Source organism: Pleurodeles waltl, chromosome 12, assembly GCF_031143425.1.
Source record: "Pleurodeles waltl isolate 20211129_DDA chromosome 12, aPleWal1.hap1.20221129, whole genome shotgun sequence".
In the NCBI taxonomy this organism is placed as follows: Eukaryota; Metazoa; Chordata; class Amphibia; order Caudata; family Salamandridae; genus Pleurodeles; species Pleurodeles waltl.
Window position 1 is genome coordinate 526992322 of NC_090451.1, and position 19544 is coordinate 527011865.

A 19544-nucleotide genomic window follows, 5' to 3' on the forward strand; every position below is an offset into this window, starting at 1 on the left:
TCTCTCTCTCATCCCTCTCTCTCTCACCCCTCATCCCTCTCTCTCTCTCTCTCTTCCCTCTCTCTCTCTCTCTCTCTCTTCCCTCTCTCTCTCTCTCTCTCTCTTCCCTCTCCCTCTCTCATCCCCTCTCCCTCTCTCTCTCTCATCCCCTCTCCCTCTTTCTCGTAAGTGCAATAATCTGGCCAACACATTCTGTATTTCCATCAAATACAACACAACCCCAAAAAACTAGATCCGCACAACCATCTCTGAAAAACTTTGCTTCTTCATATTGTTTGTCCTTGTACTCCAAAAACAATGCCCTCAGATTTGCAAGATTTGTAAAGCTCCTTGTTCCCTTTACACCTTGCCCTGTCAATGAAACCCAATTTAATCACTCCACATCATGCTCTCCTTGGCACAAACTCAGTCCACGTGATAATAGTACCAGACTATGACTTCTGTATCTCCAACAAATCTGCGTTGATACTTTTCAAAAGTCACATTCCTTTCAGCTTCACAAGATTTTTCCCCCAATGTAACAGTAACACATCAAGGCAGGGGCAACCCTTTGTTAACAAATTTAACTTGGGCAACAACTCAAAACACTGCATGTCCCCTTTTCCAAACCACTTTAGCTGCATCCCTGTATCCTGGAAGCCAAGCTGCTTTACATCTCTCCTCATCTCCGTATGCCAAGCTGGCCATTTTACGAAGGAGTGCCCACATATACAAACCTCAATATTCCCTCTAACACGGCCTGTGATGCAACCTAGAATGAAACACAGCAGATTAAATGCATATCCTACAAAAGCCATCCCAGCCTCAAATATTGCTGACAGCAGTATGACCATCACCACCTGACCTTCCTGAACTCTGCTGCTGTCCAACAATTATTCTCTGCCTTTGTAGCCATGCTGATCCTGAAAGAGTTGTGAAATAAATTTACGAGTCTCTTTTTGTAAGAGGCTGAATTTGTGCACCATAGACTACAAGGATTCGGATTAAGTTTCAAGATAGCATTTCATTTGCTGCAGCGGGTCACCTCTAAAGAGTATCAAAATAACTTTTTGGCCAAAGCAACTCACCTTTCCCTCAGCCTTTGATGTATTTTATTGCAAGAATAAAAAAACACTTTACCCCACTATACATGCATCACAATTTACAAACACCTTCAAACAAACACTTCCGGTAGCACCTTTGAACCACAAGAACAGGATGTTCAAACACAGAAATAACATTTATAGAACATGGGGTGATTAGCCCGTCTATAAAGTTTCGAAAGCAACTCTAAGAAACCAGCACATTTGCAAGGAAAGAAAAATTGTGCAGGGCTGAGACATACTATTTTGCTCGTAGCACAGAACAATTGGAGCTGAAATGTTAGACAAAATAGAGCCCTCACGCCAAGTTAAGAAATCAGTTTTTCACAGAGTGTGTCCCAAAATCCCACACCTGACGGCCCAACATGCTAAAAGCCTTCTGCAAAACCACCAACACCTGCGAAGCCAGTAACTTGTTCCCATCCCGTATACCTAAAAACCTCACCCTGTTCTCAACCTTGCCTCCACATTCTCCACCCACCTGTGAGTCCGGGTACGCCAACAAAGAAACGTCTGCCTGATTGATCCAGCTTAGACTGGGGAGCCACACATGCACAATCCTGCCCCTGACTCTCACGTCCTCCCATCAGACACCTGCTGTAGTCTTGGAACCTACCACCTCGGTAGCCCTAAAAGTCCCAACAAACTGCATACAATGATCACAGAGAACCTCAGTGTCTCATGTGCATCCCTGCAAATACCAGGTCACACTGAAATCACGTCCTTAAGGATATGAAGCATCACCAGCTGTCACAATCTGTCACCTGCACCTTACTCCTTTACTGAGCCTTCGATAATGCACCTGCCTGATTCTCCCACTGATGGCTCATACCCCCATAACAGTTTGCTATGAAATGCTACCCCTGCCAACGTACCCACAGTGGTGACAGATGACAAACCCTTTGTAGTCAGAGAGCATAATAAAAGTTACCACATCTGTCCGTCTAAACACAAGTCTCTTGACGCAAGTCCGTTTCCCTGCCCCATAATAAAGAAATTCACCCTATGTGAGCCTGTACGCCCTCAGAGTCTACTCTGACAGGGAGCGGAGGATGAGCTGCATCATCCGATCTCACCCACCGACCACAAATGCATCCGGCACCACTGTCTTCCTCTCCTTTGCCCATGGAGCAAGCCCAGGAAACTGCCTCCACTGGAAACTAGAAAGAGCATTGGCAAGTTAATTGTCCTCTACTGCAATATGCTGGGCTGTTTTAGTCACATTCACTTGAAGCACTCCAGCACAAAAGCCTGCAGCAATTGCCATTCCATTGGCTCCTGTGCAGATTGCCTACCAATAATGTTGACCACAAATTATCCATATTGAACAAAACAGATTTTATTGCAAAATGCCATCCCCAGAGGCAAACGACCACCAGCAGGAAGAACTCCAAAAAAGCATTGCTCCATCCCTTATACTTCCACGCCAATGTCAATTCCTCTGCACACCACCAGCCCAGCCAAAAAATGCCTAAACCGTGTCCCCCAGCAGCATCTTAAAAAAGCTCCACCAACCACACCAACTGCTACCCCAAACCCACCATGGGGACCCCGTTGAATTAGGTCAGGAACATCCTACAAATCCTCTGACACCGGCTTTTAAACGCACCCAGTGATGAAGTGATGCCTAGCCATAGACATGCCCAAGCACCTGCAAAATGTTCAGCCAGCCCACCCCGCGTGGCAAGCAAAATTGACCTGGATGTCCTTGATCTAAACCTTAGATCTCCACAGCATCTTGTTGATTAATTCCAAAGACTTCTAGCTCTTGTCTTCTGGGATTCTAACCTCCTTGCTCGCGTAGTCAAGTTCAGTACCCAAAAAAAGTGATTACCTCCACTGGCGCCAACTGTCTTCTCTGGAGCCGAAGGAACTCAAACATCCTGCATCAACTTTTGAAAAACACCCAAAGCCACCTGGCATTCCCCTGACACTGGTGAACCAACCAAGAAGAAATCATCCCAGTAGTGCATCATAACCTCCTTCCCACCACCGAAGTGAATAACTTTTGCAAAAAGGAACTAAAAGCCTCAAACAACAAGCCAGAAATGGAACAGCCCATCGGCAACACCTTGTACACAAATTTTGACCTGAAAACTGAATGTTGAGCAGGTCATAGCCATCTGAATGATCAGGAAGCAATCTAAACACAGATTTTAAATTGCATTTGGCCATCAAAGTACTTGGCCCAATGCTACTGCAGTGTCCACCGAAGCATGGTACACTCTGCTGGCAGCCTCTGGGATGAAATCATTTACTGATGAGCCCTCCGGCCAAGACAAATGCTGAATTGAGCAGAACTCACCAGGCTCATTCTTTGAGACCACCCTAATTGAGGATACTCCAAGATTCTTCAGAGGCCAGTCCTTGAAAGGACCCTCCATGCAAACCGCCTATATCATCTTGCTCCATACTAGTTCTTCGTGACCCTTGACAGACTTCAAATAGTCCTCCCAACACCGTATCCTTGCCCCTCGTAACACAAACAAAAAACATGCTCAATGTTCAAAACCAGTCAGCGACCACTCCTTTTCCCTGTCTGAATACAACTTTCCCAGCCAATAGCAGAGGCTGCCAATTTTAAGTGGTGTATGTGCCCTTGCCCATTGAGGCCTGTCCCCTCTGCCTCTCTCACTGCTTCCCTGCCATTCTCCGCCTGCACTGCCCTGCTGATCAAAACATGTCCCCTGTGGTCCTCACTGAGTGAGCACATGCTTTTCCCTGCACTTCGAGCATTCGTGCCAGTACATGCAATATTCCCGCACACACTGACCCCTGTTATAGGACTAGCATGCTCTGGCCCTGCTGCTCCCAGCCTGCCTGAATGGGGCCTTTCAAAAAGGGCTCATAAATCACCGGGCAACCACTTGCTGTGTAAGTGGAAGGGGCTGGTTGCTTTGGTTTCATAGTCTGAAGGAACAACTCATTATCCAGCTGGCATTCAAAGCAAGGCAAGTTCTCATCATACCTCACCCAGGCCCAACCTCCAAATGTTAACCGACCTTTCGTCACTACATTAATATACTTAAACAACGCTATTCACCGCTCAGGAATTTTTTCTCAGTAAACACTAGAATAAATGAGAACTGCTGCTGTCTAATTTTCAGTGTTGACCGGCACCTTAAGCTGGAAATACAGCTCATATTCTTCTTCCTCAGATGTCTCTTTAGCCTGGATGTCTCATTGGAACAGCTTAAAAATCTCAATATATTCCCCTTTCCAAATGTGCTCCTTTCTTAACATTATTAAATGGGCTCCCAAAGGTTTTGTGATCCCAATATATGCAAGTTTCTTACGCTCAACTCCTTGCTTTCCTTCTTGTCCCCACTGTCTGTCTTTCTCCCCAACCTCCTGCACCCCTTTCCTGCTGAACCCAGACACATCAGGCCCTACATCTGTACCAATGCCCTGACCCTGAACATACTTATCATGGGATAAATGGAGTCACACACTCATTGTATCCTTTCTTGCCTCCATCCCCGCTGACTACTTTGACTCCTACACCCCTATCGTTTTGAATATCGCAACACAGTCTTACCTGGCCTTAAGGCCAGGAACTTAACCAAAGCTGACCCTTCTACCGGTCGTAGATACCGCAGCATGGACTGGTGTCTGAAAGACACCAAAACCCCAACTTTGGTTAGAATCGCTGCACCCATGATACACATCATTAGGCGCTGCTCACCTACCGCCTTCCTGCCCCACATTTTCCACAATCTCGCCCTCCTCAACTCCTCATCATAGACCAAAACCAACTTGTCACTGCACTCAAAATCTCCTGAGTCCCCACTCGTATTAGGCATCTCGCCATCACCAGTACCACCATCTCCAAATTATGCATCATATAGGTCCTGATAGGAATCTGGAGAATCTTGTTCTGGCAAGGTGGGCACATAGCAGCGACCTTGTCGCTTTTTTGTTTTACTTCAGACTGAGAAAAGACCAGATGAAAGGAATGCCAACAATGCAGAACTCTTAGCCTGAGTAATTAATTTATTAAGGCACAGCTCAAGGTTGGTACAGGGAAAGGGTTTAGGTCAAATGCAGCAACACAAGTACACTTCTGAAAATAATCACAGCAGTAGAATAATAATGATCAAAGACAATAAACTAATTCAACCATAGCTAATATATCTATATAATGAGTATATATTCATGCACAACACAAAGATAAAAATCTGAATTAAAAATGCATCACCATGGGGTGTGACATAGACATCATCTATTTTCCAGCTGCAAGCCGTGAACCCAAACTACCGCGAAAAGAGAGAACTACCCACAATGGGAATCCGGGCAAGGGCGTTCCCCTCCCAGAAAGAGTTCTGCCTAAACCCGGTCATCAGGCTTCCTTCTTAAATACCTTAAACAAGCTGGAGAGGAGAATTCTAGAAACTCCTCCCTCCCATACTGTAAGTTGTTGTTCAAACGCTGCCCATACCAGATCCTTGTTGAAAGAGCACACTTAAAGATTGGCCACATCCCAAGGTGCGCTCCCAAGACCAAACTGTTTCCTGCCGTGCCATAAAAATTCTCTGGTACATCCTTAGCTTTCCCTCACTCCTCCATGTTATGTCTCTGCCTTGGTGAGAAAGAGTGCAAGAGGAGCGAAAAACATGTTGCATAAGTTGTGCACAGAAAAATAACTGCACTGTCAATATGATGGTGTTTGAAGCCAAGCTAAGCACAAAATTAAACCTAAGCGCAAAATGGAGCAGGAGGTAAAATACAGATAGCATTACATCGCTGCTGGGAGAGGTCCAACGATGTCCCTGAGGCGGCCACAAAAACTCAAGCTCGGTCTTCAGGTCGGGCCGATGGGTTGCACTAAACCCTCTCGACTGGTTGCCTGACTAACAAATCACTGCCTGACTACCCACCTGGCTGGCACTAAACTGCCCCAGACCTGAAACACTCTGCATGGCCTCGGGCACCTATACCCACGTCCCAATTCCCCCACTATCTTCCCACTCACCCCCCACCCACTTTCTTGAACCCCCAGCTGAAAACCTCCTACCCCCTTGGGATACCCTCTCCAAACTCACCCGCCTCTTCAAGTGGTCTGCCCCATCCCATCTTCCCTCCACACTAGTTCCTAGATGGAACTATAACCGTGTTTCCCTGGCCTCCAAAACCTGTAGGGCCCTGTTGCTGCCTTTCCTGCTGTGCATTAGCACTCTTTCCTTCCCTCTATTACCCTACTCGTGAACCAGCCTCCATTTTCTAGACGAGTCCAGTGACAGGCCCACAGGGTCACTGGCCACTCCCCACTCCTGTCTGCTACATGCTTCACAGTGGCCATGAGTCATCACTGCCCTCGCAAGCCGGATGTCTGCAGAAGCAGGCCTGACAAGTAGGCCCTCTTTCGTCCACCTCTCACACTCCACCACTCTCCTTTCCCCATAGGACTGCAACGCTCTGAGACCCTCCGTAGCCAGGGGCCAAAAAGTGCCCAAAACCGCTCATCTCCCTCGCTGGGCCACCATGCCCGTCCCACACCACAGAGTGGGTAACCATTCCCCCTGTTGGGCCTCGCACTGGCCCTTTGCTGCCCTCATCCTGCTGCCCTGGAGGCCCGCACAACTTGGCGAGCCACTCCCCCACCCCCTCTCCAAAAGACAGCACTTGATGGAAAACAGCAGCCCTAGAAGGCTGGCCTGCAGCTGTTTGCCTCCCTCTCACACCTTCTATGGGTCATGCTCATTTAGCGACCCGCTTATGTTTTATTTTAGGGAGGAGCCGGTGGGAACAGCTGCCTCCACCACCCTGCTGACCTACAGAGCCTGCAAAACTACAGACTGCAAAAGTTCAGCCCTTCCCGCTTGCTTGAGCATGCGCAGGAACTCTAAAATGCTAAACTCAATGCCACCCTTTATAATCAACTTACCAAGGCCACCCACACACAAACCAAAAGTCACTGCCAAGTCGGTGTATCCATGTGTGACTAAAGTGGTGACCTCTGCCACCTAAACCCCTGACCCTATATCCCAAAACCCCCACCCTTGCTCCTACTGCCCAATCAGGTTTTCACATGTCCTCGGACCCTACCAATTGCCCGAAGGTCCTTGGGTGGTAGGTCCTTCTGCCCACCCACCCCAAAAACGCCATTGACATGAGTGCATTATGATATTGCGAGAGTTGAGGCGATTCACTCATCTCTTCCCTGCTCCTAGTGCAAGTAGTCTCGCTCTACTAAAGACAATCCTCACCTTTTATTTCCTGGGCGAACGGGCACTGTGGCTGGCACTGGCCACCATTCGGGATGAGCCGCAGAATGCATTATATGGGCAAGCCCCCTTGTTTGCCATACACTAGAGCGCTACAATTCAAGTGGCCCCTCTAAGTGGAACCGAAGGAAAAAGTGAAAATGTCTGGGTGCCAAACTGGGAAATTAAAATGCATTTGTAACCCTACTTTCAGCAAATTACCAAGCGTCTTTTCCCTCCAAAAAAGGCGCCCCATAATGAACAGCACTAGCAAGCTACAACTAGCGGGTATTGACTAATTCCTCTGCACTTCCTGTAACATAGAGGGCTTAGCCGTTTTCATTTTTGTTTCTAGCTTCTTGTTTCTAATGCATATTGATATGAGTATTAAAAAAACATTTAAATTGAAGTTAAAGTTGGCAGGCTGGATATAAACTATTGCACAAAATCTACAAAAACATAAAACGCAACGTTAAGATTCTATCGTTAATCCTAGCTCGAGCCTCGCTAATTTAATTTGAAGTGTGTTAATGGGATTGTTGCAGAGTTTTTGTGTAACCTACTGGTCATAAATTTCAACAGTGTTACATTTCTTAGTGTTTGATAATGCAGCTGCAAATAGCTGCTTGTAACCTCCAAGGCAAAGAATTACAGCTCATTAAGGGGCAAAAACGACTTGCATTTATTGTTGGCTATATAAATGGCTAAGAGTAAAGTAGGATACAAATACAAATGCCTCACATCCCCACATAGATCTACATACCTAATATAGATAAAGAGCTTGAGAAAGTAAAAGCACATTCATGTCGCAGTTTGTCTCTTGTCATCTTGCGAAGTTACTTATTTAGTGTTGTTGTTTCCCTGTCTGACTATGAAATATTGTGGCAACTTGTCCAGGGGAAGCTCTGTTCTCCCTCCAGTAACTGCTTTCAGTTAGGACACAATGGAAACTAAAATAAAAGCTGATTATCCATGAAGTGCACCTCATGTTCTTTGCCCAAGGACGAAGGCAGGTTATTTTTGTTTTAACTTTGTGCGCCTGGGGAGAGATTGAAATAAAAAATTAGAAACCTTCTATTGAAGGCTAGATTTTCTACAAAATTTCAATTTTGAGAAAATTCTAAATTTTCGAATACATTATATTTAATTGAAAGTAGGCAGACCTTGTCCAAGAGTGGGTGATGGGTGTTTAATCTCTCCTGAGGACCGCAAACATTGACTGAGTGTTTACTGAAATTCGTGCTGACGTCAGGGGTTGTTGGTTATTCCTCCCCACCTTAACCAGAGGAATGTCCGTGTATCTGGTAGAAACATCTAGCCTCAGATTCCTTACTTTAGAATCTTCCTCAACACATCTGCGCTTCGGATAGAGCGTTGCACAACTCCATACCGACGCCGTCCACACTATGTGACGTCCGTGGAGTTCATATAACCTCCTCTGCTACGCGACGACGTCAGTTGTTAGGTGGTTTTTGGCTTACTTCAACATGCTTTTCCCTGTCTGTCTTCAGGGTTTAAACCGCGTGGGTCCTGTGGACAAAAAATGTCAGCCACGGACCCCTACTCTATTAATATGTGGTGCCTGGGTGAGCACCACGACTCCGCAGAATGCAACTCCTGACGTCAACTTCGACTGAAGGCACTGTGGGAGTGTCATATGAAGGTTATGGTGTGCGGCTGTCCGATCTCTTTCAGACTTCCTGTTGACTTCGGTCTCCTTCTTGTACTAAGGTCCGTTCGAGGGGCTTTTCAAGGAGTCACTCCCGTGGATGGCATTCTCCATCGACTTCACACAGCAAGTCATGACGCTAGCGAACAAAGTAGCAGCAATTGCTGAGTTCACTGCATATGACCTCCTACCATTCCTCAGATAAGGAGTAAAGTCTACCATGCGTTTCCACTCCTTATCCCGGGATGACTGACCCAGTTGCATAGATTTTAGGAATCACTTCACGCTATCTTCGGGAAATTACCTTCCCCTGGAGCGCCTATGGGTCCCAAGGAGGTGCAAGATGCCTTGACTGTGTCCACGCCTGCGGGTTTGCCCTCTGCTTCAGTTAGGCCTTAGGCTTCAGCTTCCGCAGCAGTTACGGTGCTGGTGCACAGCCCTTCGGGGTTCCCACCTTTGGTGCTGGTATCTGATCATCCAACTTTGGCAACACCGATTGAAGTCATGCCCCTATCCTCTTCTGATGTCCACACAGCATTATTTCGGAACCAGTCGACATCTGGTAAGGCGCTGGTCATGCCAGTCGCCGTCCCTCAGTTTTCTGTGGAGTCTACTCAAGTTTGTCTTTCAGAGGCACATGGTTTTGAAGGTGCTAAGGAAGAGTTGGAATTTAAGCATGATGATCAGCCTCCCATGGAGGACTGTTGGTTGGGTGATCTAGGGGCAGCTAGTGGCTTGAACTCTTCTCTATCCTCGGGCCTCCTTTCTCCACCTGGTCTTGCTATGGAGGCAAGTTCCTCCCTTAGCTGACATGCTAAGGAGAGTTGCTGAAGTTTTGGATGTGACTCTTCCCTCTGTGGAATTGGCTACTGATCCTCTGATTGGTGTCTTCCATCACAGCCAAATGGGTTGAGCTGGTACTGCCTTACATTGAAGCCCTACATGACATTGTTAGGTGCTTCAACTAAGCCTGATACAGGGGCCCCTGTTGATCGGGCTATATCTCATCCTACTACTCGCAGTTTGGTGGTGCAAGCAGTTTCCGCATCACGTGATATTGACTCTCTCCCTCATCTTCCATCTGATAGAAATTCCTGAAAACTTGACAATAGTGGCAGCCATATTTTCTCCTCCACTAGTTCTGCTCTGCTCTCTCTGAATACGTCTTGCTTTCTTGGATGTTTTATCCCCATTCATCGTGGGAAACATTGGAAGGTTTCTTGCCATCACTGCCGGATGATACCCGGAATGATCTTGCCCCTTTGATTTGAGATGGCCAGGAGGCAGCTAAATGACTTATTTTCTGTGGTATGGATACCACTGACTGTAGGTCGGGCCATGGCCTCTTCAGTGACACTATGTCACTATGCCTGGTTACGTACCTCTGGGTTTTCAGAGGCTGTTCAAGCCACTTTGATTGACATGCCTTTTGATAGTGCCCATTTATTCCGCTCACATGCTGACTCTGATTTGAGACTTTTCTTCTCAGCAGTCGTAGTGGAACAGCAAACTAGCTATGTTCCTTGATACACTGCCTAGCCAGTTCCTCCCATACTGGTTTATACGGCGAGCATTTGTGTTTGCCTTTTCTCACAGATGAGCCATGCAGGGGCAGTGTCTGTGAGGATTTTTTTTCCTGTGCCTGTTCCACCTAATGATAGCACCTGGTGAGGTGTTCCTGCCTTCTGCAGGAATTATTAGTTCTTATACTGTCAATGACAGGTTACTGTTTTTTTACCCTCCTTGAGGCATATATTACCTAAGAACCCTATGGGGGTTTACATGCCTGCCATTTGTAAGTGGTGTTTTGATAGCATTGTGTGGCTGCACTGTTACTTTGTTTGTTCGTTCTACAATAGGTGGTGCGAAAGTGGTAGATTTCCACTCCAGGCTTGTCGATGACCGCTCTTCAGCATTTTTGTTTATTAAATCATACCTGTTATACAGGCCTTACAGTGTTTTCTTAACTCTGAAGAAGAGCTTGTGCATGGTATGTACCTTACTCTAGGTGGAGTATATTTGTTTATGCTTGGTGAGCATATATATATATATATATATATATATATATATATATATATATATGTGTGTGTGTGTGTATATGTTGGGCTGGGATAGCTCAGCATGTGAACAACTAGTCCTTTGTTTGAGGCTATAGAGTTCTCCCACATGGACAGTGTTATTTTTTTCTAACTTACGCAACTTAGTATTCCTTATGGGGAAGTGTTGATATTAGCAGCTCCAGAGTGTCAGTATATTATTTACTTTTTTATATGGGAGTGTATTTAAATACCTCTCTTATTAATCATAGTTATTATGTAGAAGTGTTTCTTCTGTTTCTGTGTGGTATTTGTGAGATGTTCATCAGCAGAATTATATTTTGTTGATGGTATTATACCCCATAGTGGATTTCTGTAAAAAAAAAAAAATCCTTCTTGTGTTTTCAAAGAAGGTCGAGTGTGACCTTCATTAGTTGTTTAAATGGTCTATTTTTACCCTTGGTATGTGCATTATGTTTGAGTGATGCTTGGCATTACTTATCATTCATAGTAAAAGTTCTCTACTTTTGCTAGGTGTAGTACATTGTATACCAGAAGGTTATTATCTTGTAAGCTTTAAGACACTATGGGCCTGATTCTAACTTTGGAGGATGGTGTTAAACCGTCCCAAAAGTGGCGGATATACCACCTACCGTATTACGAGTTCCATAGGATATAATGGACTCGTAATACGGTAGGTGGTATATCCGCCACTTTTGGGACGGTTTAACACCGTCCTCCAAAGTTAGAATCGGGCCCTATATGTTTCTGTTCTTAAGGTCCTGTCATATAGCTATTACAGTTTGGTGGCTTTTCTATATCTGTGTGTTAACATTGTTGTTTTATACATGTTCTTTTAACTTTGTTTCGTTTTCCTAGGATAGTTCATGCTTTTATAGGTCTCCAACGAGATGTAGTCTCTCGATCAATTTTATTCACTCTATCGTGAAGAGTGCTTAATATTCTGGACTCTTTAAGGGTTGTTACACTGCTTTTGCGTGTTACGTAACATATCCTGCTTTTCTGAAGAAAATTTCCCTCTAATGGTGTACCTTTTCTTCTCTATGGAGATGTTCATATAAGTTTGTACATGAGGGGGTTAGGTGTTTGCTTCATAACTTCTACTTTTTGTAGAACATTTTTATTACTAAATTAAAGAATCATTGCTCTTCTAGGTGGCAAAGAAATAAATCCAGTATTTGTAAAGCACAGCTAATCACCTGTGAGGGTCTCAAGCACTGAATTTTGTCAGATATTGTCATGATTCAGCATACTGTTTGTTGGTAGCTTGTGTTTACCATTAAGGAGTGTTTTCCATAGATGGCATTTAAAAAATAAGTTGGATTCTTTTTATTACTGGATCCTTTAAATTCTCTGGATTAAGTACGGGGAAACGTTCTAGATTATATGTAGTAAGGTCTGTATTCTTACAGTAGCACTTACTAACCTTGGTTTCCACCAGGTTATCAAGGTTTTTTTTAAAAAACTTATCTTATTCAACCTTATACTACTATTAAGGCATTAATATATTTTTAATGTACTATTGCTTGATGGCAGTATCTCAGGCAATTTGTATTACTCTGTTGATTTGGGTGGCTGTTTCTTTCCTAAGTGGTATGGTGTCCACTGTAGGTTCCATACTGTTGTATCAATATGGTCTCACTGTTTACTCCACTTTATTTTTTGTATCTGTAGATAATAACTTATTCTCATTAGTACACAAGCGTTTAATTATTTTACTCCTATGTCAGTATATATATTAAAACATATCATAGAAGTATATGTATTCGCTCTAGTTATGTTTCCTAGAGAAAAAAATGATTCTATGCCAAAAGTTGCTATTGTTGTATTCAACTTCTTTTTAATAGAGCTTTACCCATAGGAGATGGACTTTGTCATTTTTTTATTTTTTTTGAATTTTTATTTTTTTTATTTTACAGAACAGGTCTGGCTAGTATAGAACTTAATATGGCAAAGAGGTATTGTTCAGTGGCATGGCCTGCTGGTCTATATTTTACAAGTATTGAACATGCATTTCAGGTCTGGATATACAAGCAAATGAATTTATATTCATAAGGTCATTGGCGAAATTGTCCTACTGTCATGGTTAATGTTATCCCCATGCATTCACTGTCTTTGTGATTTTTATTACTGTGGTCTTTTAACCAGTTCTTATGGGGTGAGCATGCATGGGTTCAGATCCCATTAAGGGACTGAATAGTTTCATATTCATATTGTTGGGTCACTTCAGACACACATTTGTCATACTGACATGGATAATTGTATTCACATGTTTTTTTTTTATGTTTTAAAGCCTTTATTTATCTGTGGTTCCTTCCACAGGTTTTATGTTGTAGAGTATGTTCTTGCTCACCTAAATTATTATGGATGCCCGTTCTTTTTCTCTTGTTCAAGACCAGTTTTGTTCTACTTAATCTTTTTAATGGACTCAGTTCACAGTCCATCCTCTAGGGTTAGTATGACTTTTGTATCTGAATCTAAAGTAAGGAATCTGTGACTAGATGTCTCTTTCAGATGAACAAGTTGCTTACCTTTGGTAACGCATTATCTGGTAGAGACGGGATCTAGCTGCAGATTCCTTAATGATCCTCACCACACTGCAAACGGAATCCTTTTTTTTCCCTCAAAGAATTTGTAATGGAAATTCATACCCTGAATTGAGAATTCAGTGACTAGTTGACACAAGGGTGTCTTTTATTTTAGCAAACTGTTTCGATAGGCATTTTCTATATGTAGCATTAAAAAATAGTCACAAAAGAAACTGACGTCGGAGAGGAGGTTATATGGACTTTGTTGATGTCACATCCGGTGGATGACGTTGGTACAGAGTTGTGCAGCGCCCTCTTCTGGCGCACAGACGTGCTGGGATCCAGTGTTGCACCTTGGGAAGATTCTAAAGTAAGGTATCTGCGGCTAGATCCTGTCTCTATAAGATAATGCATTACCGAAGGTAAGTAACTTGTTTTTCTTGTCCCACCTGACCTTGACCTAGAACGGGGAGAGGTTATTTCTTCAAAGTTGTGGGGATGCTAACAGGTGCTCAGTGCCTCTGTAGTCCAGTGCCTGCCATATGCTGTGTAAAATGGACTGTCTGACAGCAGCCCAAACGACTTGTCAGTTGCAAACAGTGTACTGGAGCATCTGTGAGATGCCCTGATATACCTTAATCTGTGTTTTTATTGGTTTTAAATATGTGGCTTGCCTGGGATGGGGGATTAGGTAAAAGAGGAACCAGACAGATACCCCTAAAAACATAGGCAATTTGGGGGGGGGGGGTGCTACTTGCCCTGTAGTCAAGGCAAGGAGATGCGTTCTCCCCTATACTTGCTGAATGATGGGGGAGAGGCTTCAACAGTGTGGCAGCTGTCTGCAACTGCCTGGGAGCTTTTACTTTTTTTAATAAACTTTTTTTAACCTTTTTTTATTTCCTTTGTATTGCATCCTCACTGTTGTGCAAGAAAGGGGAGTACAGAGGTTAAGTAGGAAACCTAGCACTGACCTTGTGCTAGGAGTTTGGATCGCTGACAAAATGTATAACTGGGAGCAGACCTCCTAAGGCGGGGTCCTCAATTGATCCTGGGGGTTGGGCGGGAGCCAGGCTCTGGCCAAAAGAAGCATTATGCGGATAAGTGTTTTGTTTTAAGCAGAAAACAGTTTATTGCATTTTTTAAAAGGTAACAGAACTTAACTGTAATGTTTAAATAAGTCTAGAAATATTTAAACATTGCCAACTTAATAGAACAATTGTGAAAAATTCTGAGGGCGGGCCCGATTATTATTTTTTTCCCCACCTCGGGGGCGTGATGTTAAAAAGTTTGAAAAACAATGTCCTAAAGTGAAGTACAATAAATTATTTCCATTTTCTGACCTGCTTAAATTTGGGTCAGCCCAACAAACCATATCAGGTGCCAGTGTTGTGGCTTTTGAAAGTGGTAGAATTCCTCTCTCATTTTCTTCTGGTTTGCCCAGCTATTTGAATTCATGGAGAAAATGTGTAAGGCCATTGCTTTGACAGTTCTGAGTACCTTTGCTTCCTCTTTCAGGAAAACACAAATGCTTTCTGTTTCATCATTAAATGCGCCGGATGTACTCATGAAGCAAAAGAATGAAAAAGATCCTGGAAACAAGTTTTAGCAAATCCAGTAGATGTCGCTCATGACAGCTATGGTACTTCAGCTGTATAAAGATAAAGAAAGTATTTGGTACAACAATAGCTGCAGGCATGCTAAGACAAAACGGAAGTACTAATTGTTATTGGTAGTTAACTTTACCAGTGGTAGAATACTGTCCGAAGCTGGGAGATCACCAAGTGGCAAAGATAAGGCCCTACCCTGCCTGTTCCTGTCTCTGATAGGCACGGACAGACCCGTCCTTGACCTGGGCATCGTCCAAGTGTGTCCCGCTCAGTGGGGGCGTTGTGCCTGTTTATAGCATTTGTCAGCCCTCAGCAGCAGCGGGGAATCCTGGGATTTGTAGTCCCTTCTGTAGCTCCTACATTGAGTAAGTGAATCACTATTATATTTTGAAAATGCAGTTGAATGTTAACGATGTTTTAGAACGTCGCACATTTTGTTTGTCATCATACGTAAATTAAATGACGTGATGCTAAAAATAATGTGTTTTATTATATGCAATAGAATTAATGAGGAACAATTATATTCATATCATTTGTATGCACGTGGTAAAAGTTTCCTCCCAAGCCCTCGGAATAACGGTACATTGCCAATGAACACCTGTGACAATATTGTCAGTCTGGTTCTTGAGTAAAATATTCAGTGCACTCTTGTTGTGACTTTGAATCTATCACTGGAGGAGCAGTGAGGTGATTTTTTAAAATAAGATCCTGCACAAATGCATTGGCTCTAATATAGGAAAAGATACATAAATATTTTTTCTTGTTGTTTTTTAGGAAGGAGATGTTTGGCCTAATTCATCGGTGGATGTGAATGTTATTTTTAAACCTCAAGAAGCCAAGGTGTACCAATGTACTATCTACTGCGATATCACAGGTGATGTTTCCAGAAGACAAATGATACATTGTTTGGTTATTCCAGTGGTTTGGGCGCTCTGTATTTGTAACAGTGGTCTGATGTTTTAGTTGTTCTTTTAATATGTTATTAAAAGTCATTTTCAACTTACTTAAGCCTTTCATGTGGAGAATACAACCCCGCAATTAAAAACATTTACCAATTTATTATTAGAAAAACGTTATACAATGAATACTTACAGTGATAGTATAGTATCATGTATGGTGCAGATCAGGAGTGGCTCGCGGTACTAAAGCTTGATGAAGCGGCACGCGCAGGTGGGGGGCGGAAATTAATAAAAAGAAAACTTACCTGAATCATCGCGGCCGCCGAAACAACCACACTGCTCCCTTCCTGCATCCTAACGCTGCTCAGAGCAGTGTTAGGATTGGCCAGGAGCTCCCAGCCAGGGCGCTCCCAAGAAGACTGAGAGCCTGTGCCTTCTCTATCCAGTCCGGCAGCACAGTGCCGGGCTGGAGAGAGCCTACTGTGCATGCGTGTTTGGCTGGCCAGAGACGGCCAGCCAAACATACATGCGCATTGAGGAAGAGTGCTGTGCACTCCTCCTCAGTGCTCGTCACAGTCTGTGGCCCCACCCCTTTTACCAAAAAACAATAAGAAACATAGTTTATTATCGTGTTTTTGGTAAAAGATTTGCAGCTGCTGCTGCCGGCGATGGGAGCGGCGCTCCTCAGCCCTAGCAGAGGAGCCGCACCTCGTGCCAGTCTTGTCAACGCGCTGCCAAGACTTGCTGCCAGCTTCCAGACTTCCCTTAGGAGTCCTGCTATCCTTAGAGTAACGTCCAGGTAGGGCTGGATTGACCATTTTGCCATCCTAGGATTTCCTCAAAGGCATATAGGCTAAAGGTTTGATTTCAGAACAGAATGGGCTTCCGTGGCCCACCGTCATGCTGTGTCGGGCTGTTTTGAACATTTTTGCTAGGGCTAGTTTTGATTTCCAGTTCGTCCCTGCTGCCAGGTCTTTTGTTATTGTCAGACGTAACTGATATATCTTCTGCAGTAAAAGGACTGCTTGAGATACCCTCAAGTTATGAAATGTTCTACAGAAGAATATCCACATTCTTGTCTCCAACACAATTTAGATGTTGTTATTTTTACCCAAGCTAAGACAAATCTCAGTAGATCATTTTTCTCTCCTTTGAATGATTTTTCAAGTATGTTTGATAAACCTGTTCATTCCAGGAGCATAATAACGGATGGTTTTATATAACAATTTAAGTACGTCCGTTGCATGTATAGTGAGTAGTCATTTAAGTTTGGCTTTTTTCACGTTGAAAAAACATTGAAAGGGTTACACTCCTAAAGCTGTTTAATATTTCCTCCTTTTTATTGCCGAATAAAAGCAGCTGTCAGCAGTTAGTTATTTTGTTGACCATAGGTATCTTATACTTTGTTTTTCACAACGTTTGCTTAGGATTTTCGTAGCTGTTCCTTTTTTATTTATATTTTGTACTTAATATGAGTACAAAATTCCAATGGCTCCTGCTATCATTTCCAGGAGCGGCTCGTGGTGCTAAAGAGGGGCAAAGCTGAGTGGGTGGGTGGGGGGGGGGGGGGGATTAATTAAAAAAATAAACTTGAATGGTCGCCGCCATCACCACTGCACTGCTCCTCTCCTGCGCAGACAGGCTGCAGGCACAGGCTCCCAGCCTGCCGTGCGACCAATCGGGACGCTGCGCAGAGCAGCGTTAGGATTGGCTGGGAGTGCCCAGTCAGGGTACTTCCAGGCAGACTGGGAGCCTGCGCGCGCTCTATTTAGCCTGGCCAAACAGTCCCGGGCTGGAGAGGGCCTACTGCGCATGTGTGTTTGGCCGTCCTGAGACGGCCAGCCAAACTTATATGCGCAGTGAGGACGAGTGCTGTGTACTTCCCCTCAGTGCTCGTCACAGTCTGTGGCACCACCTCTTTTACCAAAAAATGATAATGAACATAGTTTATTACCGTGTTTTTGTAAGAGGTTTGCAGCTGCTGGTGGGTGGAGGGGGGCAACGCTCCACCATCCTAGCGGAGGCGCCGCACCTGATCATTTTTGACAACGTTGACATCTATTCTGCAGTATGTCAGCAGTCCTTTCTGTGGCGTGCCTGCTGCTGTTTAATGTTGTATCACTTAAAGCAACAGACCATAAAGTATTAAAAGAACAATAACATCTGCCTTAGCTGTTAGAATATTATCATGTGATATCGCTCCTGCACCCATTAAACTTGCACCACTTTTGAAGCTACTTCGTTATCAGGGGCTAGATTGTGTGTTAACTCCTTCTTACACCCGTGGGAATTCCACCATATATCCTATATATAATGATGTGGCACTAATGTACACCATGTTTCCTAACAGAATTCGAGGTACACCTGACTTAATTTACTCAGTGTGTCATCTTTCCCCCTTCAGTTCACCTAGGCCTCTCACCTGCTTTAGCCTCTAGCTCCACCATGTTTGTGTTCCATGCCGCTCCTCCTGACTCTCCCCTCCTCCCTCTCCATGCATCCATGAGCGCATCAGCCTCTGCACCTTCCCCACTTTCTCAAGTTCTTGAGCCATACTTACACCTCCAGTACACCATTTGGGTTCCAGGACATGGCTAAGCCGTGCTTAAACAGGACCAGCAGCAAGGCTATAAATCTGTTGAGGGATTTTGTCTTTTTAGTCCTGGATGTAAGGGCAAATAGGCATATTAAAAAGGTTCAGTTCCAGTGTTCTCCCTGTTATTTCCACCAATGTTTCCAACACCTTAATCCAGAACTGCAGTATATATGGGCACCTCACCTTGTGACAGTGGGGACAATTGAAACTAGCTCCCCAAAATGTGTTATGCCTATAGGGGTAAAGTATGCCTGATGCAGTTAGTTAAATTGGGTACATTTCAGTCCAGGATTCCTGGAGACCTTCTGTACACACTTTGGACAGACATTCATAACTCATCTGTTATGTCTTTCCCTAGGCAAAACCACCCATTTAACCCTCACCTACTCCAGATCTTCCACTTGTAGGGATAGTAAGGAAGAATACAGTAGTGCCACTGCCCTCATCTCCTGACAATGCATGAGCATCAGTTGTAGTGTGGGTGATGCAACTTTTCTCAACTGTATCGGTAAGCCACAACCACAGCAAGTGTACCAATGCAGTCTACTTGTGGAATTGGCCACCCATACATGTCTTGTAAGCCTTGCATTGTGCGTAAAGTCCCATGAACATAAAGGTCACCCAACTTCAACATCCCAGCACCCAAGGTCTGTTGTCATGCATATCAATAACTGACCTAGCTAAAACTAGGTATGACAGTGGACAACCCTGCTTGGTGCCTCTATTTAGCTCCAGCTGCTCCATTATTGTTAGTCCAGTATGGACATGTGCCACGTGTTGTATGTAGAGTAACTGAATCCATCTATGGATGTTCAGTTCTATTCCCAGCAGCTTTAGGACATGCATGAATTAAGGCACCCAAGGGTATCAAAGGCTTTTTCTCTGTCAATAGACATCACCAGA

The 19544-nt window shown here is 44.1% G+C and overlaps 1 protein-coding gene across 2 annotated transcripts in view; it reads left to right on the plus strand.

Moving 5' to 3' along the window:
- HYDIN (HYDIN axonemal central pair apparatus protein) overlaps positions 1 to 19544 on the plus strand; it is a 2122366-nt gene that overhangs the window by 378518 nt on the left and 1724304 nt on the right. For both annotated transcript variants that reach the window (XM_069217473.1, XM_069217472.1), the window contains one exon: positions 15921 to 16020. In XM_069217473.1, coding sequence (XP_069073574.1) covers positions 15921 to 16020 — 100 coding nt within the window. The remainder of the gene's footprint in view (positions 1 to 15920; positions 16021 to 19544) is intronic.